This window comes from Myotis daubentonii, chromosome 17, assembly GCF_963259705.1.
Source record: "Myotis daubentonii chromosome 17, mMyoDau2.1, whole genome shotgun sequence".
Taxonomy (NCBI): Eukaryota; Metazoa; Chordata; class Mammalia; order Chiroptera; family Vespertilionidae; genus Myotis; species Myotis daubentonii.
In genome coordinates, this window is record NC_081856.1 from 7,499,260 (window position 1) to 7,520,279 (window position 21,020).

General features: G+C 48.4%; 1 protein-coding gene across 7 annotated transcripts in view; it reads left to right on the forward strand.

Annotated features, from left to right (window-relative positions):
- The first annotated feature begins 7,209 nt into the window (after window positions 1-7,209).
- Window positions 7,210-21,020, forward strand: part of SPIDR (scaffold protein involved in DNA repair) — a 285,105-nt gene continuing 271,294 nt past the window's right edge. For 5 of the 7 annotated variants that reach the window (XR_009449640.1, XM_059672698.1, XM_059672699.1 and 2 more), the window contains exons 1-3: window positions 7,210-7,312; window positions 13,736-13,894; window positions 15,648-15,714. Coding sequence is in view for 5 of the 7 variants with exons in the window: in XM_059672698.1 (XP_059528681.1) it covers window positions 7,280-7,312; window positions 13,736-13,894; window positions 15,648-15,714 (259 nt within the window). In the remaining 2 variants the exon portion in view is untranslated. Of the gene's footprint in view, window positions 7,313-13,735; window positions 13,895-15,647; window positions 15,715-21,020 lie in introns of those variants that run through there. The other 2 variants (XM_059672700.1, XM_059672704.1) reach the window with 2 other exon arrangements.

The following is a 21,020-nucleotide window of genomic DNA, read 5'->3' on the forward strand; positions in this document are numbered from 1 at the left end:
GCTTGCAGGATGAGGACTCTTTAGCAGTGTGGGCTGAAAACTGGTGGCACTGGAATTTCTATTCCCCACCCCCAACCTTCCACTGGGAAGATCTATGTGAATCACCATCTGCTCGGGAAAGGTCTTCGCACGCACCACCATTGCAGGTGAGGGATTATAGCACCCGGCGAATCACAGAAATGAGAAAGGATGCCTTGAAAAGGAAGGGTCCATTCACACCACACACCCATTACCCCTCCCCCAAGCCCCAGCAGCCCAGGAGGAGAGAGACACCCTCCCCTTGGGGGGCCAGTGAAGGGAGTGTCAACCTCATTGGGGACCCCAGAGCCAGCCTTTCTAGCACCAGACTGACTCCCCCCCCCCCCCCCCCGAGATCCATCAATTTCACTTCTGGATATTTCTCTGAAGAAGAAGAAAACACTGTTTTAAAGATACATTTGCAGCCCAGTGTTCACTGCAGCATTTTTCACCATAGCTAACACATGTAAGCTACCTAAGTGCCACCCATGATGAATGGATGAAGTGTAATATATTTGTATACATACTGGAATATTTTTCAGCTATAAATAGAAGGAAGTCCTGTCCTTTACACCAGCATGGATGATCTTGAGAGTATATGAGGGTAAATAACTCAGACAGAGAAAGACAAATACTACTGTATGATCTCACTTATATGCAGAATTTAAAAAAGCCAAAGTCAGAAAGAAATAGAGAGTATAAAATAGTGGTCGCCAGGGGCTGTGGGTGTGTGGGGGAAATGGAGAGAGGCTGGTCAAAGGGTACAAACTTTCAGCTATTAGATAAATAATTTCTGGGGGTTCTAATTACAGCATGGTGACTATAATTAACAGTGCTGTATTACTATATACTTGAAAGTTGTTGAGAGAGTAGATTATAAATGTTATGCTAGCACACAGTGGTAATAATGTGAGGGGATAAAGGTGAACTAACCCTGTGGTAATAATTTTGCAGTACATATGTGTATCACGTCATCTGCTATTTAAGCTAAGATTTAGGGGTACACATTAGCCAACAAGTACTCTGTCGGGATATCAATGCTGGTGTGCACTGCTTAACATTACACATACAGACCAACTAAAAAGTTTTTACAAAGTATTTATGTCCAGACTCTCCTTCCAGATATTTAATTTTAAAAATTTTAATTTTTTAACACTTAGTTTAGTTTCCCACCAGATATTTTAAAGCAGTTGACCAAGAGTGAGGCCCAGGCAGTTTCCAGCAAGCCACAGACTGTCTGCATGTCAGGAGTGGGTCAGCAAGACAACTCTGCAGCCACAGGGGAACCTGGATTGACCTGGAATACAAACCAGTCTTTTCTGGGGAAGCTCCAAAGAAATATGATGCCCCAGACTTTAGCCAGGAAGAGAGAACTCATTTATCCAAGACCAAGTGGAGATGTCGTGAAAGGTCTGAACTTCCTAGGAGGCTGACCAAGTGCATGTTCAAGAGATAACTCCCATCCTGACAGCATGGTCAGGCACAGGCAGCAGGAGACCTGGGAGAAGCCCCAGCAGATCTGTGCCTGCAGGAGACTCGGGGTCTCCAGGCCTGCAGCCGCGAGGGAGAACTTTTAAGTACTTCTGATGTCACAGGTACCATGAAGAGAATTGCACCGGGAAGTGTGGGTGAATCCCTAGGCCTCACTGGTCCTGGGTCTCTACACACCAGTCCCGAGCCCACCACTGCAGTTTTTAAACTGGGCAGAGATGATCCCAGGAGCAGGTCTCTGTGGCCCACAGCTTCTCTGCAGGCAGCCAGTTCCCCGTGGAGATACCCAGACACAGACTCTGAAAGTGAAAAAAGCAAGAGATGGGCTGTGGCTTTGTGGCCAGACAGGCTGGCCGGGGAGGCGGAGAGAGCCAGGAGCCGAGAAGAGTGTTGTAAAAACCGAAGGAAAATTAGGAGAGAGTTGTGCTGAAAAAGCCCAGCGGTGCGGCTTTGGGGAGTTCACTGAGAGCCCCTCGGCGTACTTGTTTCCTTTCATGTCAATGCTGTTTCTGGTTCTGGACTCTGATGCTCTGTTGTACCAAAATTGCGTGTTATCAAACTTTTGAAGGATGAAAAAAAAATTTAAAAAGCGAGGCCCAGATTTGAGCATTTTTGAAAGGTCCTTAGAGATTATGTGCGCAACCAGGATCAAGATGTTTTAATTCAGTTTATGAAACTTGTATCTTACCGATCATGCTGAAGATGCTTGTCTGAATATACAAGGACCCATCCTGAATTTGGAGGAAAGAAATTGAGGTAGACAATCACTTAGACATAAAATGATGGAGATATATATATATATATATAAATTTTTTTTTTTTTTTTTTTTTTTTTTTTTTTTTTAGAAAGGAAGGGAGAGGGAGAGAGAGATAGAAACATCAATGATGAGAGAAAATCATTGATTGGCTGTCTCCTGCACACCCTTTACTAGGGATTGAGCCCAAGACCTGGGCATGTGCCCTTGACCAGAATCGAACCCAGGACCCTTCAGTCCACAGGCTGATGCTCTATCTACTCAGCAAACCGGCTAGGGCCAGAAACATTTCTAATATTAAGTAAACGCAGCATATTCATGGTGGCCAAGACATGGAAAGAACCATGTCCTTCAGGAGAGCATTGGATAAAGAAGATGTGGTACACGTATACTATGGAATATTACTCAGCATAAGAACAGATGAAATACTGATATTTGTGACAACATGGATGGACTTTGAGAATATTCTGCTGCTAAGTGAAATAAGCCAGAAAAAGCTAAGACCATATGATTTTACTCATATGTGGGATATAAAACTGAGACTCATCGATACAGACAACTGTATGGTGGTTACAAGAAGGAATGGGGTGGGCAGTAGTAAAAGGTAAAGAGAGCCAACTATATGGTGATAGAAGATTATTTAACTTGGGGTGGTGGACACACAATGCAAGATACAGCTCATGTATCATGGAAATGTACACTCAAAACCTATATGATCTTATTAACCAATGTCATCCTAATGAATGTAATAAAAATGTCTCTTCCTATCTCTTCTTTTAATGTTGGCCATCATGAAGGTCCTTTGCTTTTGAATCAGTATGGAAGCATTTATGCTTCAAACGAGGCAGAGATATTCTCATGTACCTAATCAGTTGTTTCTGAAGGCAATTACTATTAGAAAGAACTATACTAGATATTACCCTTAAACTGATAACAATTGACACGGTTCAGCTTTAAGGTGGGAAAATGGGATAAAAACTCAAATCTCTCTTACTGCTATTTTATCAGTTTGCATAAAACGAATAATATGAGCCTGGCCAGCGAGCTCAGTGGTTAGCGTCTGCCTATGAGCCTGGACGTCATGGTTCAATTCCTGGTCAGGGTACATGCCCAGGTTGCAGGCCTAATTCCTGGCAGTGGGCAGCCAATCAGTGTTGCACTCTCACACGGATATTTCTGTCTCTCTAAAAATCAGTAAAAAATCTTTTAAAAAATAAAATTGATCACCATCATATTTACAATCATTTACTCTCTTAACATATAGTAATGTGCCTTGCTAAACAGGCACAGTTTTTCTCAGGTATCTTATGTGCTGTTTATAATTTGAAAGAGAATATGTGAATTTTGGCCTAGAAAGCCATGTTGAGTATTTTGCTGTTTCATTTTTTTTGTTTCCTCAATTTTCAGATTTTGAATAGGATTGATGAAAGTTCTATTAAAAAAAAATATGTAAGCATGAGAAAGAGAGGGAGACAGATTGAGAGAGAATAAAGTTTCCAAAGCTCCTAGCTGCCAGCTAAGTGTCCCCACCTCGTCGGTGGTCCCGATGCGATCCAGTCAGCTCACAATGGCGCCCTGTAGTAGGGCCCTACTTGCTAGTGGCCACTTGTATAGCCTCCAAAGAAAAGAGGTGGACCAGTTGGCCGGGTTGGTTCAGCGTGGGCAAAACCATGGATTGGGGGCTGGGGGGTGGAGGTAAGTGGGGACCAGGCAAAGGGAATGACCACAGACGCAAGCGTGCAGTGGGGAGTGGAAGGCAGTCTAGAGGCGCAGGGTGGGTAGTCATACTAGCACTTGTCTTTTTTTTTTCACACATCATCTACAATAATAAAAGCATAATATGCTAATTAGACCAGACGACCTTGCAGACGACCTTCTGGACGACCTTCTAGATGCCCTTCTGGACTAAGCCGCTGCACTGTGGGGGCTGAGGCAGAAGCAGCCATGGCAGTGGTGGGGGCTGAGCCCCTTGCAAGAATTTTGTGCATCAGGCCTCTAGTCTATATATATATATAAAGCCTAAGTGACCTGTTGACCTGGACAACTGAATGACCGGTCGACCGGTTGCTATGACGTGCACTGACCACTAAGGGGCAGACACTCAGTGCCTCCTGGTGGTCAGTGGGCTCTCACAGCAGGAGTGCAGCTCAGCTAACCGACAGGTGCCAAACGCTGGGCTCACGGCTGGTGCCTCTGCAGAGGCAGGAGCCTCTCCCCATCTGGACTGACTGGGCGTGAGCCTGCGGCAGGAGCAATGGGGCAGGGTGTACGGGAGCAGGGTGACGCCAGGCCCGGGCTCGGGCTCCTCCCCGGCCTCCTGCCACTTGGAGCACTACTACATCCCGAGGGGTCCTGGATTGCGATAGGGCACAGGCCAGGCTGAGGGACCCGTGCGCCAGGCCTCTAGTTTATAAATAACACATAGCAGTACCTGAAACAGAAACTTCCTTCAACAGACATGAAAAATGTAGGTTGCATCACTTTTAGAATATTGACTCCTGTGTCCTGTGGAAATGGAGACACAGGAATAAGCCATTCTGACCTCTGTGGTCCTTGGGTGGTCCTGGTTAAACACATACACTTTTCCCATCCAGGGAGGGTATTAGGTGGACTGAAGTGAAGGAAGGAGCGGTTCCTGGCTGGAGCCACAAACACACTTCTGGTGGCCACTAACCCCAAGGGCGGGCCCGAAAGTCCTCATCAGGATGGACCTGAAGGCCTCCCTCTTACTTTTGCGGCCCCCCACCCCGAACACCCCACCCAGAAAATCCCCAAACTTGGATCCAATAGGAGAAAAGGCAATATGCTCCCCCTCATTGGATATGTCAGAGGCCCCTCCTCTTCTCAGCTGCCAGCCCCACTTCCCCAGCCACAGTGCGACCACCATAAAACTTCCTTCCACTCCTCCCCTGGCCTCTGGTTTGAGTCTCTGCCAACTGCAAGTGCAGGGCGCCCGGCGGCCTAGTACCGAGGCTTACAGTCAAGCAGTAGTTCTCCTTCTCCTGTGGTGACCTTCCTTTCACTCCACACAGGTTGTGTGTGTGTGTGTGTGTGTGTGTGTGTGTGTGTGTGTGTGTGGTGTTGGAGGGAAAAGAAATGAAAAACATTCAGAATAATACCCATGCCCAGTGTCATTCACTAACTAGGTTCTTTGGCATTCTCTCTTCCCCTGCTTCCCTCCCTCCCTCACACCCCCACCTCACCCCACCCACCCCACACCACCCCATCCCACCACACCTCACCCCACTCCACACCTCACCACTCCACACCACCCCATACCACCCACCTCACCCCACCCACCTCACCCTACTGCCATTCCACAAGAGTGGACATTTATTTTTGTGGATTCTGTGCCTCTACCAGAGTTAGCCTGGCTGTACTTTTTCCAACCCTTTGCCTATAGCCAATGTAAACTCTTTCAGACAGCTTGCATCTTTCTCCTCCTTTCACCTGCTTGATGTATAAAAATGCTTGCAAACTCCTACACAATCGACATATTGTCTTTCATGTCCTTTTATATTCTTTCTTTTTGGCTAGCGTTTTTGGCTCAATAAGAAGTTTTTCCCCCTATATTTATATTTATTAATTTAAGGGAGGAAGGGAGAAGGAGAGAGAAATATGAAAGGGCGAGACCTCAACCTAGAGGCCCTGATGCCCAGTGCTCCCCGCGGTTGGTTCCAGTGTTCCCCACGGCGGGTTCCCGCCAGCCTGTACCCGCCCGTCTCCCGGCACCGGTGGCGCTGGGTTGGCCGCCCCAAGTCTAGTTTCCTGTCTGGGAAGGCCGAGGGCCGTGGAGAGGGGGCGGGCCCGGGGCTCTGGGGGGAGCAGGTGCAGCGGAGCCCCCTCCAGCAGGGGTCCGGCGCCCCGGGCTCCTGGGTGCTGGGGAGCGGCCTGCGGCCTTCGGGGAAGGACGCCTATCAAGGGGCGAGGACTGCGCCCTCCATCTTGCCCTGGGTCCTCCATTTTTGGGGCCGCCGCCATGTGCTCAGGAGAGTACCTTCTTCCTGGAAGCCCAGGCCCCTGCTGGCCACGCCCGGGATTTCTTTCGCGCCTGGCCAATCCGCGGGGCCCACAGTCCCCTCTCCTGCCCTCACTCCACCCCCCCCCCCCCCCCATAAAACCCACAGTCCCATCAGGCTTCGCTCTCTCTCGGCCACTGGGCTTACTTACCGTTGCATCGGTGAGTGTTGTCGGGGAGCCGAACTAGTTCGAAATGAAGGACTCTTTGCTTTTGCATCGGACTGGCTGGCTCCCTGGTGGGCTTTTTGGGAACCTTGAAATCTGGGCACAACAATGAGAGAGAATCATGCTCACTGGGGATCGAGCCCATAAACCCGGCGTGTGCTCTGACCAGAAATAGAACCGTGACCTCCTGGTTCTTAGGTGGATGCTCAACCCCTGAGACCCGCAGGCCAGGCTCAATAAAAGCTTTCTTAAAGACTTGCAGCCTTGGGGGTTCCATGTTTGTTTAACCATCCCTTAAGTATTCATTTTGAATTCGTACCCTACTTCGGGTTTTCATTTTATTTTAATTTAATGTCAACTGACGCCTGACAAAATAGACCACAAATCAGCTTTCTTGGAAAACAACCCTTGGAGGCGGACCCCCGACCCACCCTCCCTCCGGTAAGGCACCGGCCCAGCAATTCCCCCACCGGGAGCCTGATGGTCAGCGGTGTGGCCCGCTCAGAGTGCGCTCAGAACCCCGAGCCCAGCGAGGAGGCTGGACTGGCCGCACAGCACCCCTTAGACTGGCGGGTACGCACCCTCCCGCCCAGGCTCACAGCCCAGCCCGGAGCCCATTCATGCCCAGAAAACGCGGGGTGGCAGAGAAACCCGCCCCACACCCCACTGCTCTCCAATCACAGCGCGCGCTACGACGCACAGGCTGGTTGGGCGGTGCGCCTAGAGAGTCCCCGCCCCTCGCCCTCTCGCCAGCCAATTGCGGCGCGCGGTGCGGCGCGCTGTAGCGGGGCGCCGCGCGGGGAGGCTGGGCGCGGGGCTGCGGGCGCGGAGATGTCTGGCTGGAGGGGCTCGCGCGGCCCGAAGGTAAGCCGGGGTCCGGAGCAGACGCCGCCCGTTCTTCAGCGCTCGCCCGGGAACTCCGTGCGCATCCGCTCGGGTTCCACCCCGGACTGGCCCGGCCTGGTAGCGGCGAGGCGTGGGTGCGGTGCTGGTGGGGGTCCGGGCAAAGCTGCGGCTCCCGAGGTCGCCCCCTCCCGAGCGCGGGCTGAGGGAGCCGCACCTCCCGGCCGCGGGGGGAGGTCCGGGGAGGGGTTGCGCGGGGCGAGGCGCTGCACGGAGTTGGGTTTGGAACCAGCGTGTGAGCTACAGTTGCCCTGGCTGGTGTTGGTGGTTCTTTATTTTCCTTTTTTTTGACTCGTGTAACTCACCAAGACGGCGGCGTGTGTATTGGAGTGGCTCTGCTGTCGTTTCCACCCGCCCCCCTCGCCCCCCAAATCTCTGTTGCCGCACTCTCCATGCTGCCCCTACCTTTTCCCGAATCTTTCTCTTCCTGCTTCTGTGGGACGGGAGTCTGAGGTTCCGTGCGGCCAGGCCATTATACCGGGTCTGCCTGGGGTCTGGCCACGGAGCTCGTGCACAGACAGTATTGCATGGGTGATATTAACATACTGTGCTGGGGGGCACACCAGCTACTGCATGGGTGACATTAACATACTGCGCTGGGTGGCACACCAGCTACTGCATGGGTGACATTAACATACTGCGCTGGGGGGCACACCAGCTACTGCATGGGTGACATTAACAGACTGCGCTGGGTGGCACACCAGCTACTGCATGGGTGACATTAACAGACTGCGCTGGGTGGCACACCAGCTACTGCATGGGTGACATTAACATACTGCGCTGGGGGGCACACCAGCTACTGCATGGGTGACATTAACATACTGCGCTGGGTGGCACACCAGCTACTGCATGGGTGACATTAACATACTGCGCTGGGTGGCACACCAGCTACTGCATGGGTGACATTAACATACTGCGCTGGGTGGCACACCAGCTACTGCAGGGGTGACATTAACATACTGCGCTGGGGGGCACACCAGCTACTGCAGGGGTGACATTAACATACTGCGCTGGGGGGCACACCAGCTACTGCATGGGTGACATTAACATACTGCGCTGGGGGGCACACCAGCTACTGCATGGGTGACATTAACATACTGCGCTGGGTGGCACACCAGCTACTGCATGGGTGACATTAACATACTGCGCTGGGTGGCACACCAGCTACTGCATGGGTGACATTAACATACTGCGCTGGGTGGCACACCAGCTACTGCATGGGTGACATTAACATACTGCGCTGGGGGGCACACCAGCTACTGCATGGGTGACATTAACATACTGCGCTGGGGGGCACACCAGCTACTGCAGGGGTGACATTAACATACTGCGCTGGGGGGCACACCAGCTACTGCATGGGTGACATTAACATACTGCGCTGGGGGGCACACCAGCTACTGCAGGGGTGACATTAACATACTGCGCTGGGGGGCACACCAGCTACTGCAGGGGTGACATTAACATACTGCGCTGGGGGGCACACCAGCTACTGCATGGGTGACATTAACATACTGCGCTGGGTGGCACACCAGCTACTGCATGGGTGACATTAACATACTGCGCTGGGGGGCACACCAGCTACTGCATGGGTGACATTAACATACTGCGCTGGGGGGCACACCAGCTACTGCATGGGTGACATTAACATACTGCGCTGGGGGGCACACCAGCTACTGCAGGGGTGACATTAACATACTGCGCTGGGGGGCACACCAGCTACTGCAGGGGTGACATTAACATACTGCGCTGGGGGGCACACCAGCTACTGCATGGGTGACATTAACATACTGCGCTGGGTGGCACACCAGCTACTGCATGGGTGACATTAACATACTGCGCTGGGGGGCACACCAGCTACTGCAGGGGTGACATTAACATACTGCGATGGGGGGCACACCAGCTACTGCATGGGTGACATTAACATACTGCGCTGGGTGGCACACCAGCTACTGCATGGGTGACATTAACATACTGCGCTGGGTGGCACACCAGCTACTGCATGGGTGACATTAACATACTGCGCTGGGGGGCACACCAGCTACTGCATGGGTGACATTAACATACTGCGCTGGGTGGCACACCAGCTACTGCATGGGTGACATTAACATACTGCGCTGGGTGGCACACCAGCTACTGCATGGGTGACATTAACATACTGCGCTGGGTGGCACACCAGCTACTGCATGGGTGACATTAACATACTGCGCTGGGTGGCACACCAGCTACTGCAGGGGTGACATTAACATACTGCGCTGGGTGGCACACCAGCTACTGCATGGGTGACATTAACAGACTGTGCTGGTGGCACACCAGCTACTGCATGGGTGACAGCAACACACTGCGCTGGGTGGCACAACAGCTATTGCATGGGTGACATTAACACACTGCGCTGGGTGGCACACCAGCTACTGCATGGGTGACATCAACACACTGCGCTGGGTGGCACACCAGCTACTGCATGGGTGACATCAACATACTGCGCTGGGTGGCACACCAGCTACTGCAGGGGTGACATCAACACACTGCGCTGGGTGGCACACCAGCTACTGCAGGGGTGACATTAACACACTGCGCTGGGTGGCACACCAGCTACTGCAGGGGTGACATTAACATACTGCGCTGGGTGGCACACCAGCTACTGCATGGGTGACATTAACATACTGCGCTGGGTGGCACACCAGCTATTGCAGTGGTGACATTAACATACTGCGCTGGGTGGCACACCAGCTATTGCAGGGGTGACATTAACATACTGCGCTGGGTGGCACACCAGCTATTGCAGGGGTGACATTAACATACTGCGCTGGGTGGCACACCAGCTATTGCATGGGTGACATTAACAGACTGCGCTGGGTGGCACACCAGCTATTGCAGGGGTGACATTAACAGACTGCGCTGGGTGGCACACCAGCTACTGCATGGGTGACATTAACATACTGCGCTGGGTGGCACACCAGCTATTGCAGGGGTGACATTAACATACTGCGCTGGGTGGCACACCAGCTATTGCAGGGGTGACATTAACATACTGCGCTGGGTGGCACACCAGCTATTGCAGTGGTGACATTAACATACTGCGCTGGGTGGCACACCAGCTACTGCAGGGGTGACATTAACATACTGTGCTGGGTGGCACACCAGCTACTGCAGGGGTGACATTAACACACTGCGCTGGGTGGCACACTAGCTACTGCATGGGTGACATTAACATACTGCGCTGGGTGGCACACCAGCTACTGCAGGGGTGACATTAACACACTGCGCTGGGTGGCACACCAGCTACTGCATGGGTGACATTAACACACTGCGCTGGGTGGCATACCAGCTATTGCATGGGTGACGTTTAACATACTGCGCTGGGTGGCACACCAGCATGGGCAGCGCAGCTGAAAAATCGCTGCTTTAGGGCAGCCGTTGTTTGGAAATCGGAGGATTTGTGTTTCCCGCGCGGGATCTCTGAAAAAGATATTAATCTCAAGACGCCTATGAAACCAGCTTTAGCGGGTTTCCTATCATGTTATGTAGCTTTCGCGGTCACGGGGGGAGCTGAGGAATGCAAAGCCACTGGGTAATGCCTCGTGGGCGCTGGGCTGAGCTGCAGCTGGTGTGGCCCATGTCGTAGGGACAAGTCACCCTTGCCCCGCGTGGGGACAAAGCCGAGAGCTAGAACAGTGCAGAGAAAGGGTGACTATTCAGGCACATATGTGAATGCCGCTGTGACTTAGATGATGATATATTTTTTTAAATTTTGTTTTATTGCTTAAAGTATTACAAAGAGTATTACATATGTCTCCTTCCGCCCCTCTCCCCCTCCAGACCTTCCCCTGGCCTTCCCTACCCCCCAGTGGGTATCATTTATTTATTTATTTATCTATCTATCTATCTATCTATCTATTTATTTATTTATTATTTCTGGTGCCGTGGCTGGGATATTTTTATTTTTAAGGAGAGGTTTTGTTTTCTCGAGTTTGCTGTTCCATTACTAATTGCAGTGTATGTAGGTGCTAGCTTGCATTTCAGCACTGCAATAATTGCCCTTAAGGTTTAAAAATTATGATTTGCTTTTACTTACTATGCTTAATAGGTGTTCCTCACACACGAAGGAAAACCCCACATATTCTCACCAGTCTTTGATGGGAGAGGTTACTGAGGCAGTTTGGAGAGAGATCTTAAAAGATGTCAAGTAGCCCAGCCACCGGGGCGCAGTGATTGCGTGTCGACCTGTGAACCAGGAGGCCATGGTTGGATTCCTGGTCAGGGCACTGTTAGGGTTGCCAAAGGAGGAACGCACGAGGCCAGAATGGTGAGGGATTACGAATTTATTCCATCATCCACACACCAGGTGGCTGAGCCCCAGATGGCTCCAGCACCCCAGTGACGGGAGTCAGCGGTTTTTAAAGGACTTTTGGTGGGCTTTTTCTGGGCGGAGAATTCTCTGTGCAGGTCGGGATTCTGGGACGCGTGTGTGTGTGTGTGTGTGGGGGGGGGGTTGCGGGGGGGGGGGCGGCAGATAATGGTTTTAGCAAGTGGGATGTGGTGGTCTAAGCAAGTGGAATGTCCATTGTGAAGTGGCCTGAAGGTCAGTTCCCAGGGGAGGGGGTATCGATTGGATCAGACCTAACAGGCACTTGCTGGGGTTGTGGGCTGGATCCCCAGTAGGGGACTTGCAGTAGGCAACCGATCAATGATTCTCTGTCATTATTGATGTTTCTATCTCTCCCCCTCTCCCTTCCTTTCTGAAATCAATAAAAATATATTTTAAAACAAAAGATGTCAAGCAAATACAGGTGAATTTTAATACCTTTTGTGCATTGACATTTTTAATACAGCAACAGAGTAGCTCTTGTATAACAGGAGGAATTATCAGATTTTGGCTATGGCAACAGGATTTCTTGCTTCTTATTGGCTGAAAAAATAAATGAAAGTCATTAAAACAATATTAACATTATTAACTATGCCTTCCATAATTAAACACCCCATTTAAAAATAGAAGTTACACAGTCTGCCTCTTACTTCAATTTTGACTTTTATCTCAACACTAGTGGCCTGGTGCACGAAATTTGTGCACATTAAAAGGGAATTAGAGGAAATATTTTAATATTGCTATTTGCCCTTTTTCAATAATAGAAGTGTCAGAGATGAAAGAAAATTAGTAAAATGCATATGAAAATCTCCCTCCTGTCAAAGTCTGGGGTGTGCTGTGGGACCTAGAGTCAAGTCCCTGCCCACCACCCGCATGCACTTTGAAAATGCAGGAGACCCAGAACTGGCCGGCCCCACCCCCATTGGGTAAGACCCAGACCCGGCCGGTCCCACCACCGTCAAGCCCCTCCAGGTGGGGTGGGGGGCGCAGCCTCAGGTCCCCCAGCCTGGTGCCGGGTGGGGGGGGAGGCGCAGTCTCAGGTCCCCTGTCAAGCCCCACTGGGTGGGGGTGCAGCCTCAGGTCCCCTGGCCCGGGGATGGGGCCAGGATCATGGCCTGAGGTTCCCTGGCCTGACACTGGGGTAGGGGGGGGCATGGCCTGAGGTCCCCCGTCAAGCCCCGCTGGGCAGGGGGCCGTGGCCTGAGGTTCCCCCAGCTCGGTGCTAGTGCGGAGGGTGCAGCCTGAGGTCTCTGTCAAGCCCCGCCAGGTGGGATTGTGGCCTGAGGTCCCCTGGCCCAGGCTCGGGTGGGGGCGTGCTTTGAGGTTCCCCATCAAACCCCGTGGGCAGGGTGTGTGGCCTGAGTTCCCCCGTCAAGCCCTGCCTGGTGGGGGGCACGGCCAAGGTCCCCCAGCCTGGCACCAGGGGCAGGGGGCGTGGCCTGAGGTCCCCTGTCAAGCCCCACCAGGCAGGGGGGCGCAGCCACACAGCCTCAGGTCCCTGCTGATTGCTCGTTAAGGCTCATTACGGGAACTTGGCCTCCACTGTGGACTACCAGCAGTTCTCTCCTCAGTATTGGGCCCTTTTGGGGGAGGTGGTCCCAGCTGACTGGTTGTTTGAGTACCCAGACTGCCCCACCCCTTCGGATCTTGGTTGGGACCTTGTTCCCACCCCTTTGCAGATACTGTTCTCAGGTCGCCTGCTCCACTTTGTAGTGAACACTGGTTGTCTTTGTGCACAGGCCCTTCGTTGCTTCTCTCAGCTTCTTGCCTTTCGGATATGATACCATGCATGAGTTTGGAGGCTGGATTGTTTATTCTGACCCATTTGTGTTTTGGACTTTGTCGACAAGTTGTAATTGTTGTCTCTGTACTTTTGGTTTTGCTGTCACATTACTCCTTCACATGGGGATTCAGAGACATTTAAAAAATATGCCTTCACCGTCGCCATTCTGGGTTTCCATGATGTCAGTTGTCAACTTAGTGAAGTTGATTTTTTTTTTCTTTAAAAATTATCACTACAGAGAAAAAGAAACCGGGATCTTGTGGAATACCCCTCCTTTCCGGGAGAGTGTCCACCGCAGTCCGGAAGAGCAGGCCTCAGGGCAGTGGGGGCCACTGCCTCCCTCGCAGAAGCATGGCTCAGGTGTGAAGAAGGATTCCAGGGTTCTCCTGGGACTCGGGTAAAGTACTGATGCGGGCGAGGGGTGTCCTTTAAGCTGAAAGTTCGTTATAATAATAAAGTAGGGTTTTCGAATGTACATGTTAAAAAATTGACAAATTAGTTTATCTGTTTTTGCTTATGTAGACATGTTTGTTTAATTAAAGTTCGTATGAAAAGTTTAATTTCACAGAAAAGTTTTTTGTACGTATTACTATAATTTTTAAATTTATACTGAATAGGTCTAGTAAATGCATGCATTTACCAATCATCTCCAGCAAACAAATGTACACGGCTGGGGCATGGCTTAGCACGCCTCAGGACATTGGCTGGCACACGTTAAAGAAAGTCACACCACGCAACAACAAGCAATGTGCAATGTGGCGTGATCCCATGCTAATCACTCGCCAAACACTGTTTGTGAGTGGTGACTCTTGGATTTAAATATCCTGTATAATAAAACCCTAATATGCAAATTGACCAAACTGTGGAACAACTGGTCGCTATGATGCACACTGACCATCACGGGGCAGATGCTCAATGTAGGAGCTGCCCTCTGGTGGTCAGTGCGCTCCCACAGGGGGAGCGCCACTCAGCCAGCAGCCGGGCTCTCAGTTGGTGAGCTCAGTGGCGGTGGCGGGAACCTCTTCCGTCTCCGCTGCAGGCGGGCTATAAGGAGTGAGGGGTCCCGGACTACAAGAGGGTGCAGGCCGGGCTCAGGGACACCCTCTCCACCCCCCCAGTGCACAAAATTTTGAGCACCAGGCCTCTAGTGTAGACTATATTTGTAGATAATGTAATCTTTATTTGTGTTGGCAAAATTACTATAGTGTTTTTCCCCCAAATACAGTCTATTCACCAAAATTTGTTAAAAATGATAGTGAATTAAAAAAACAACAACTGTTAATTTAATTATAAGCAAATGTTGGTTAAAAGCAGTTTGAAATTAACAGGGTGTTTTAAAACAACATCCAGACCGGAAGTTTTGTTCATTAAATCCAAATTCTGTTAAATTGAAGACTGCAACCTTGAGGGTTTACTATAGTAAAATTGTTTAGATCTGAGTGTTCAGGCCACTGTACTTTTATTTCTTTGGAATTCCCTTTCTTATTTTCTTTGAAAATACTGTCATGATATAGTAGGAAACCATATTACATTTTTTTCTCATCCTTGAATTCCTTTAATAGTTGTGGCATGTTAGTATTCACCTCTTTTTTTTAAAAAATATATTTTATTGATTTTTTACAGAGAGGAAGGGAGAGAGATAGAGAGTTAGAAACATCGGTGAGAGAGAAACATCGATCAGCCGCCTCCCGCACATCTCCCACTGGGGATGTGCCAGCAACCCAGGTACATGCCCCTGACCGGAATCGAACCTGGGACCTTTCAGTCCGCAGGCCAACGCTCTATCCACCGAGCCAAACCAGCCTCGGCAGTATTCACCTCTTTATGCCATGCAAAACCTTTATGCTTCAGATACCCCACCGCTGGTTGGCGCAGCGAACGTCACAGTGAACGCCACATCAGCCCAGCATCACTGTCTGTCTCTTTCACTTTTTGATTTGACATATGAGTAATTAGAGTTATGAGCTTCGTCAGGGAACGAATTAAACTCTTAAGTCAAGGCCCGACTGTAAAGGAAAACAGAGAGGAATACGTTAAGGAGGATGTAGTTAAGGTTTTGAATATTTTACAAAATATCATTGGTTTTTAGCCCTTATCACATAAATTACTACATTGTTGTTGTTAATATTATTTTTATTATCTGCCTACAGTCATTAGCAGCTGAAAAGAAGACTATTACAGAGAAGCACCTTGAATTGTTTGCTAGTCCCAAAAAAGGTAATATTTTGTTGATTTCTTGACAGAAAAGTATAAGGATAATATATTCTTCCTTGATTTATTTTCTCTCTTATAAAACATTATTTACATAGTTTGAATAGACTATATATTCATGCTTTAAAAACATCCCAACAATGTATTCAGGTGTTTTTTGAGAAATCTGTCTCTCACCTTTGTCACTATTTGCCCCATTTGTCCTGCCTCCTATAGGTAATCATTTGTGTGCCCTTTCTGGGTTTACTCATTGACAGAGCCCAGTAGGTTAGCTCAGACTCATAGCTCCAAGGTTTTAAACAATGTCTGATTTGTGAAATAAAATTATGACCTACTTCAGGCAATGAAATTCTTTTTTTTTAAAAATATATTTTATTGGTTTTTTACAGAGAGGAAGGGAGAGGGATAGAGAGTCAGAAACATCGATGAGAGAGAAACACAGATCAGCTGCCTCCTGTACACTCCCCCCTGGGGATGTGCCCCCAACCAAGGCACATGCCCTCGACCGGAATCAAACCTGGGACCCTTGAGTCCACAGGCCGATGCTCTATCCACTGAGCCAAACCAGTTGTGGCGGCAATGAAATTCTTACTTGACAAATTAGTTAGGGAAGGCTTTCGGTTACAAATAGTGGGGAACTATATTAGAGTGTTTGAAGAAATGGGGTTGAATTTATTTTCTGTCACAAGAAGTCCAGGGAGCCAGGCTCTTTCTGAATTCTGTAGCAGTAGTGTGGGGTTGTTCTTGTGGTTAAGAGGTAGAAGCTGAATTCTCCAGGCCCAATTCTTGGGAATAATGCAGGGTCTGAGGATTTTCTCCAAGGGAACTTTTCATCTGGGAAGGAATTCCCTCTCCAGGACCTCTAGGTTTGGCCATAACCTATTACATAGAGGCACCTCCCCTGAAGAGACTTCAGTGAAATTAAGGATTTTTAAACATGTATGTTGCTACTCAAATAAAATTGGGGTTTTGTTAGTAAGGAAGAAGAGAGGTTGGGTATCAGGTCATTGGCTGTGCTGCCACACTCAGTTATACTGTGGGTGGGCAGGTAGAGTGGGGATCTCATCTGGCCCATGGTATCCTGACTGTCCTGACTGTGATCTTGGGAAAGCAAGCGAAACATGCTGCCTTAGTTTCTGTATCTGGAAAATGGGAATAAGAATGTGTGCCTCATTGGATTATTGTGAGCTAAAAAAACAAGTGCTTAGCTCAAACGCATCGATGGCAGCAATTGCTATTATGTCTGATGGCCAAATGAACGATATGAAAGCCTGTTCATAATTCTGCAGAGTGGGAAAACTGTGAATAAGAGACTAAACACTTTAAGTGATATTATTATTTCACTAAAATTTATGCAAATGAAAATAAAATTTATCAAATTTTAAAAAATTCCTAAAATTCTATATTATAAAATAAAACGGCATACATCTTTTTGTAATACCATAATCTTCTAAAGGATCTCTAGAATTTAACTTTCCTTCTTATTAGTGCCAAAGGCTATGATATTCAAAGATCAATTAATTCTGACTTCTAAACTATCATAATACATTGTATGGAGAAAATAGTATTTTATAGATGTGGCTTATATCTTTCTGTGAACATTTTAAGTATAGTTAAACTTGGAGAAAGAAATATTAAATAAGCTGCTACCTTTTATCTAATTACAAAAGTATGTTTTACAGTGATTTCCCCACGTCAGTATATATTTGACTTACTCTGCTATACATTCTATGTTGTAGAATACTCAATATATTCTTAAAGGCTTAAAGATCTTTTATCAATATACTAGAGGCCCAGTGCATGAAATTCGTGCACGGGGGAGGGGGTCCCTTAGCCCAGCCTGCACCCTCTCCAGTTCGGGACCCCTCGGGGGATGTCCGACTGCCTCTCGCAATCTGGGACTGCTGGCTCCTAACTGTTCGCCTGCTTGCCTACCCGATCGCCCCTAACCCCTCTGCCTGCCTACCTGATCGCCCTAACCACCTCTGCCTGCCTACCTGATCGCCCTAACCACCTCTGCCTGCCTACCTGATCACCCCTAACTGCTCCCCTACCAGCCTGATCGCCCCTGACTGCTCCCCTGCTGGCCTGATCGCCTCTAACTGCCTCTGCCTTGCCCGCACCCAGGACCCAGGATTCCCTCCTCCAGCAGGCCACAGGCACCCAGGATCTGGGCCAGCTTCACCCGGGCCGGCCACAGCCACAGGGGACTGTGAGTGGGCAGCTTTGCCTGAGCTGCAGCCACAGGTGCTGGCGCCCAGTACCGTGGGGCGGGCAGCTTGTCCCTCTCCTGGGCTGCAGGTGCAGCCGCTAGTGCCTGAGACTGTGGGGCGGGTGGCTTGTCCCTCTCCTGGGCCACAGCCCCAGCTGTTGGCGCCCAGGACTGCAGGGCGGGCGGCTTGTCCCTCTTCCGGGCTGCAGCCTGGCTGGTCCCCATTCCTCTCTTGCTAGTTCATTTGTGCCTATCTGGTCTCCATTCCTCTCTTGTGAATTCATCTGTGTCTGGCTGGTCCCCATTCCTCTCTCCCCAGTGTTGAGTGTCTGAGCTGTTACTGTGTGATGATGTGACGACCATTTGCATATTAGCTCTTTATTATATAGGATAATTACTTTACTTCCAGCATGTAAGAAGCTTATTAAAACAAGAAAATAGTGATAATTTAACAAAAGAAATTGATAAAACAGACTCAAGGTATTTTTTAGAACTGGCTCATTTTAAAAATAGCATCTAAGGTATTAAAGACAAGCTATTAACAGAAATTTTAGGGTGTGGAAGCAATATTTTTATCAGAGCTGGGAAGGAGAAGTGGGAGAACATATTTTTGCAAAGTGTGTAAAAAAAAAAAAAAAAAAAGACAGAGGGAACCAGAGAAGACTAAAATGGGAGGAAATGAAGAAGATGGGAAGGTGAGAGAGGAAAGCGGATGAATATTAGCAAAGGCTCTTGGCAGAGGTTCAGGAGAGACGGAAAAAGATAAAAACTTAAAATTAAGAGACTGGAACCTTTGTAGATAGCAATTTTTTTTAAAAAGCAGAACTTTAAAAAAATCTGTTTACCAAACAAAATGAAACTATGAAGTAAACAGGAAATAGTACTTATTTTTTTCCTGAAATACACTGCAGAAATATTTTTATTGAGGTCAGAAATCTCTTACTCCTTGAGATGCATTACTACATTTAAAAATTATATATTGGCTTGGTTTTCTCCTCAGTGGATCATGGGTTTCTTAAAAGCAGACTCTTCTCTGTTGCTCATCTTTATATGCTAGGTATATTTGTTTGGGCTACCATAATAAAATACCACAAAGTAGGTGGTTTGAACAACAGAAACTTAATATCTCATAGTTTTGGAGGCTAGAAGTCCAAAATGAAGGTATTGAAAAAGTTGGCTCCTTTTAGAACAGGGGTGGGCAAACTTTTTGACTCGAGGGCCACAATGGGTTCTTAAACTGGACCGGAGGGCCGGAACAAAAGCATGGATGGAGTGTTTGTGTGAACTAATATAAATTCAAAGTAAACATTACATAAAAGGGTACAGTCTTTTTTTTTTTTTTTTTTTTTTTTTTAGTTTTATTCATTTCAAATGGGCCGGATCCGGCCTGCGGGCTGTAGTTTGCCCACGGCTGTTTTAGAATCTTCTCCAGGCTTCTTTCCTTTGCTTGTAGATGGCTGTCTTCTCCACATGTCTCTTCACATTGTCATTCCTCTCTGAATGTGTTTCTGTGTCCAAATTTCTTCCTTTTATAAAAAAAACTATCAGATTAGGGGTCACCCTAAAGACCTCACTTTAACTTGATTAACTCTGTAAAGACCCTACCTCCAAATAACGTCACATTCTAAAATGCTGGGGGTTAAAAATTTAACATGAATGAATTTTGGGGAGGGGCATAGTTCAACTCATAACACCCTATGCTGGCAGAATGCCCAGCACACAATGGGCACTCAGAAATGTTTACAAATGCATGGTAACTATTCCTATAGTCTGGCTGATGTCCTTCCTGGAATTTCACTGGAATGGACCTTGATTTCAAGGGCAACCCTTTTCAGCAAATAAAATGATTTACTGACTATTAAATTATGTATAGTGGTTTTACGTGTATAAACATTATACTTAAGTGTCTTATGAATTTAGGCTTATGAATTTGTTATATAATCACATGAATAGTGATAACTTCCTGTCTTAGTCTATTCAGGCTACTAACAAAACAAAAAAACAACAACCCATAGAATGGGTAGTTTATAAACAGCAGACATATTATTTCTCATAGTTTTGGAGGCTGGAAGTTCAGTGCATTTGGTGTCAGGTGGATTCTCACTTCCTGCTACCTACACACCATCATGTTGTGTCCTCACATGGCACTTATTTAGGAAGCAGGAACTCAAATAAGACTGTCAGCTGATTTCTTAACAGAAACGTTTTCAGGGAGAAGAGATTTACACAAATTATTCAAAGTGGTGAAAAGCAAGGACCTACAACCGAGACTACTGTACCCAGCAAGGCTATCATTTAAAATTGAATGAGAAAAAAAGAGCTTTCCTGACAAGAAAAAGCTAAAGGAGCTCATCATCACCAAACTAGTATCATAAGAAATGTTAAAGGGACTTCTTTAAGAAGAAAGAAAAAAGAGGAACAAATGAATAACAAAATGGCAACAACTGCATATCTGTCCTATATAATAAAAGGCTAATAATGCAAATCAACCAAACGGCGGAACGACCGGTTGCTCTGACGTGCACTGACTGTCAAGGGGTAGACGCTCAATGCAGGAGCTGCTCCCTGGTGATCAGTGTGCTCCCATAGGGGGAGCGCCACTCAGCCAGAAGCCAGGCTCTCCCACCTCATGGCAGAAATAAGGATGTCCGACTGCTGGAGGGAGCATGGCCTAAGCCGTCAGTTGGACATCCCCCAAGGGCTCCCGGACTCTGAGAGTGTGCAGGCTGGGCTGAGGGACCCTCCCGAGTGCACAAATTTTGTGCACCGGGCCTCTAGTCTATATATGTAAAAGGCTAATATGCAAAGTGTCCCCATGGAAGTTCGAACAGGAGACCGGGAGTTTGATTGCTCATTATGACATGCGCTGACCACCAGGGAGCAGCCTGGAATGAAGGAAGGCCCTGGCCGGCAGCCAGGGAAGGGAGGCTCCAGCCAGCAGCTGGGAAAGGGAGGCCCTGGCTGGCAGCTGGAAGGCCCCAATTGGCCCTGATTGTATACTAGGCCTCTAGTCAATAATAATCACTTTAAATGTAAATGGATTAAGTGCTCCAATCAAAAGACATAGGGTAGCTGAGTGGATAAGAAAATCAGACCCATA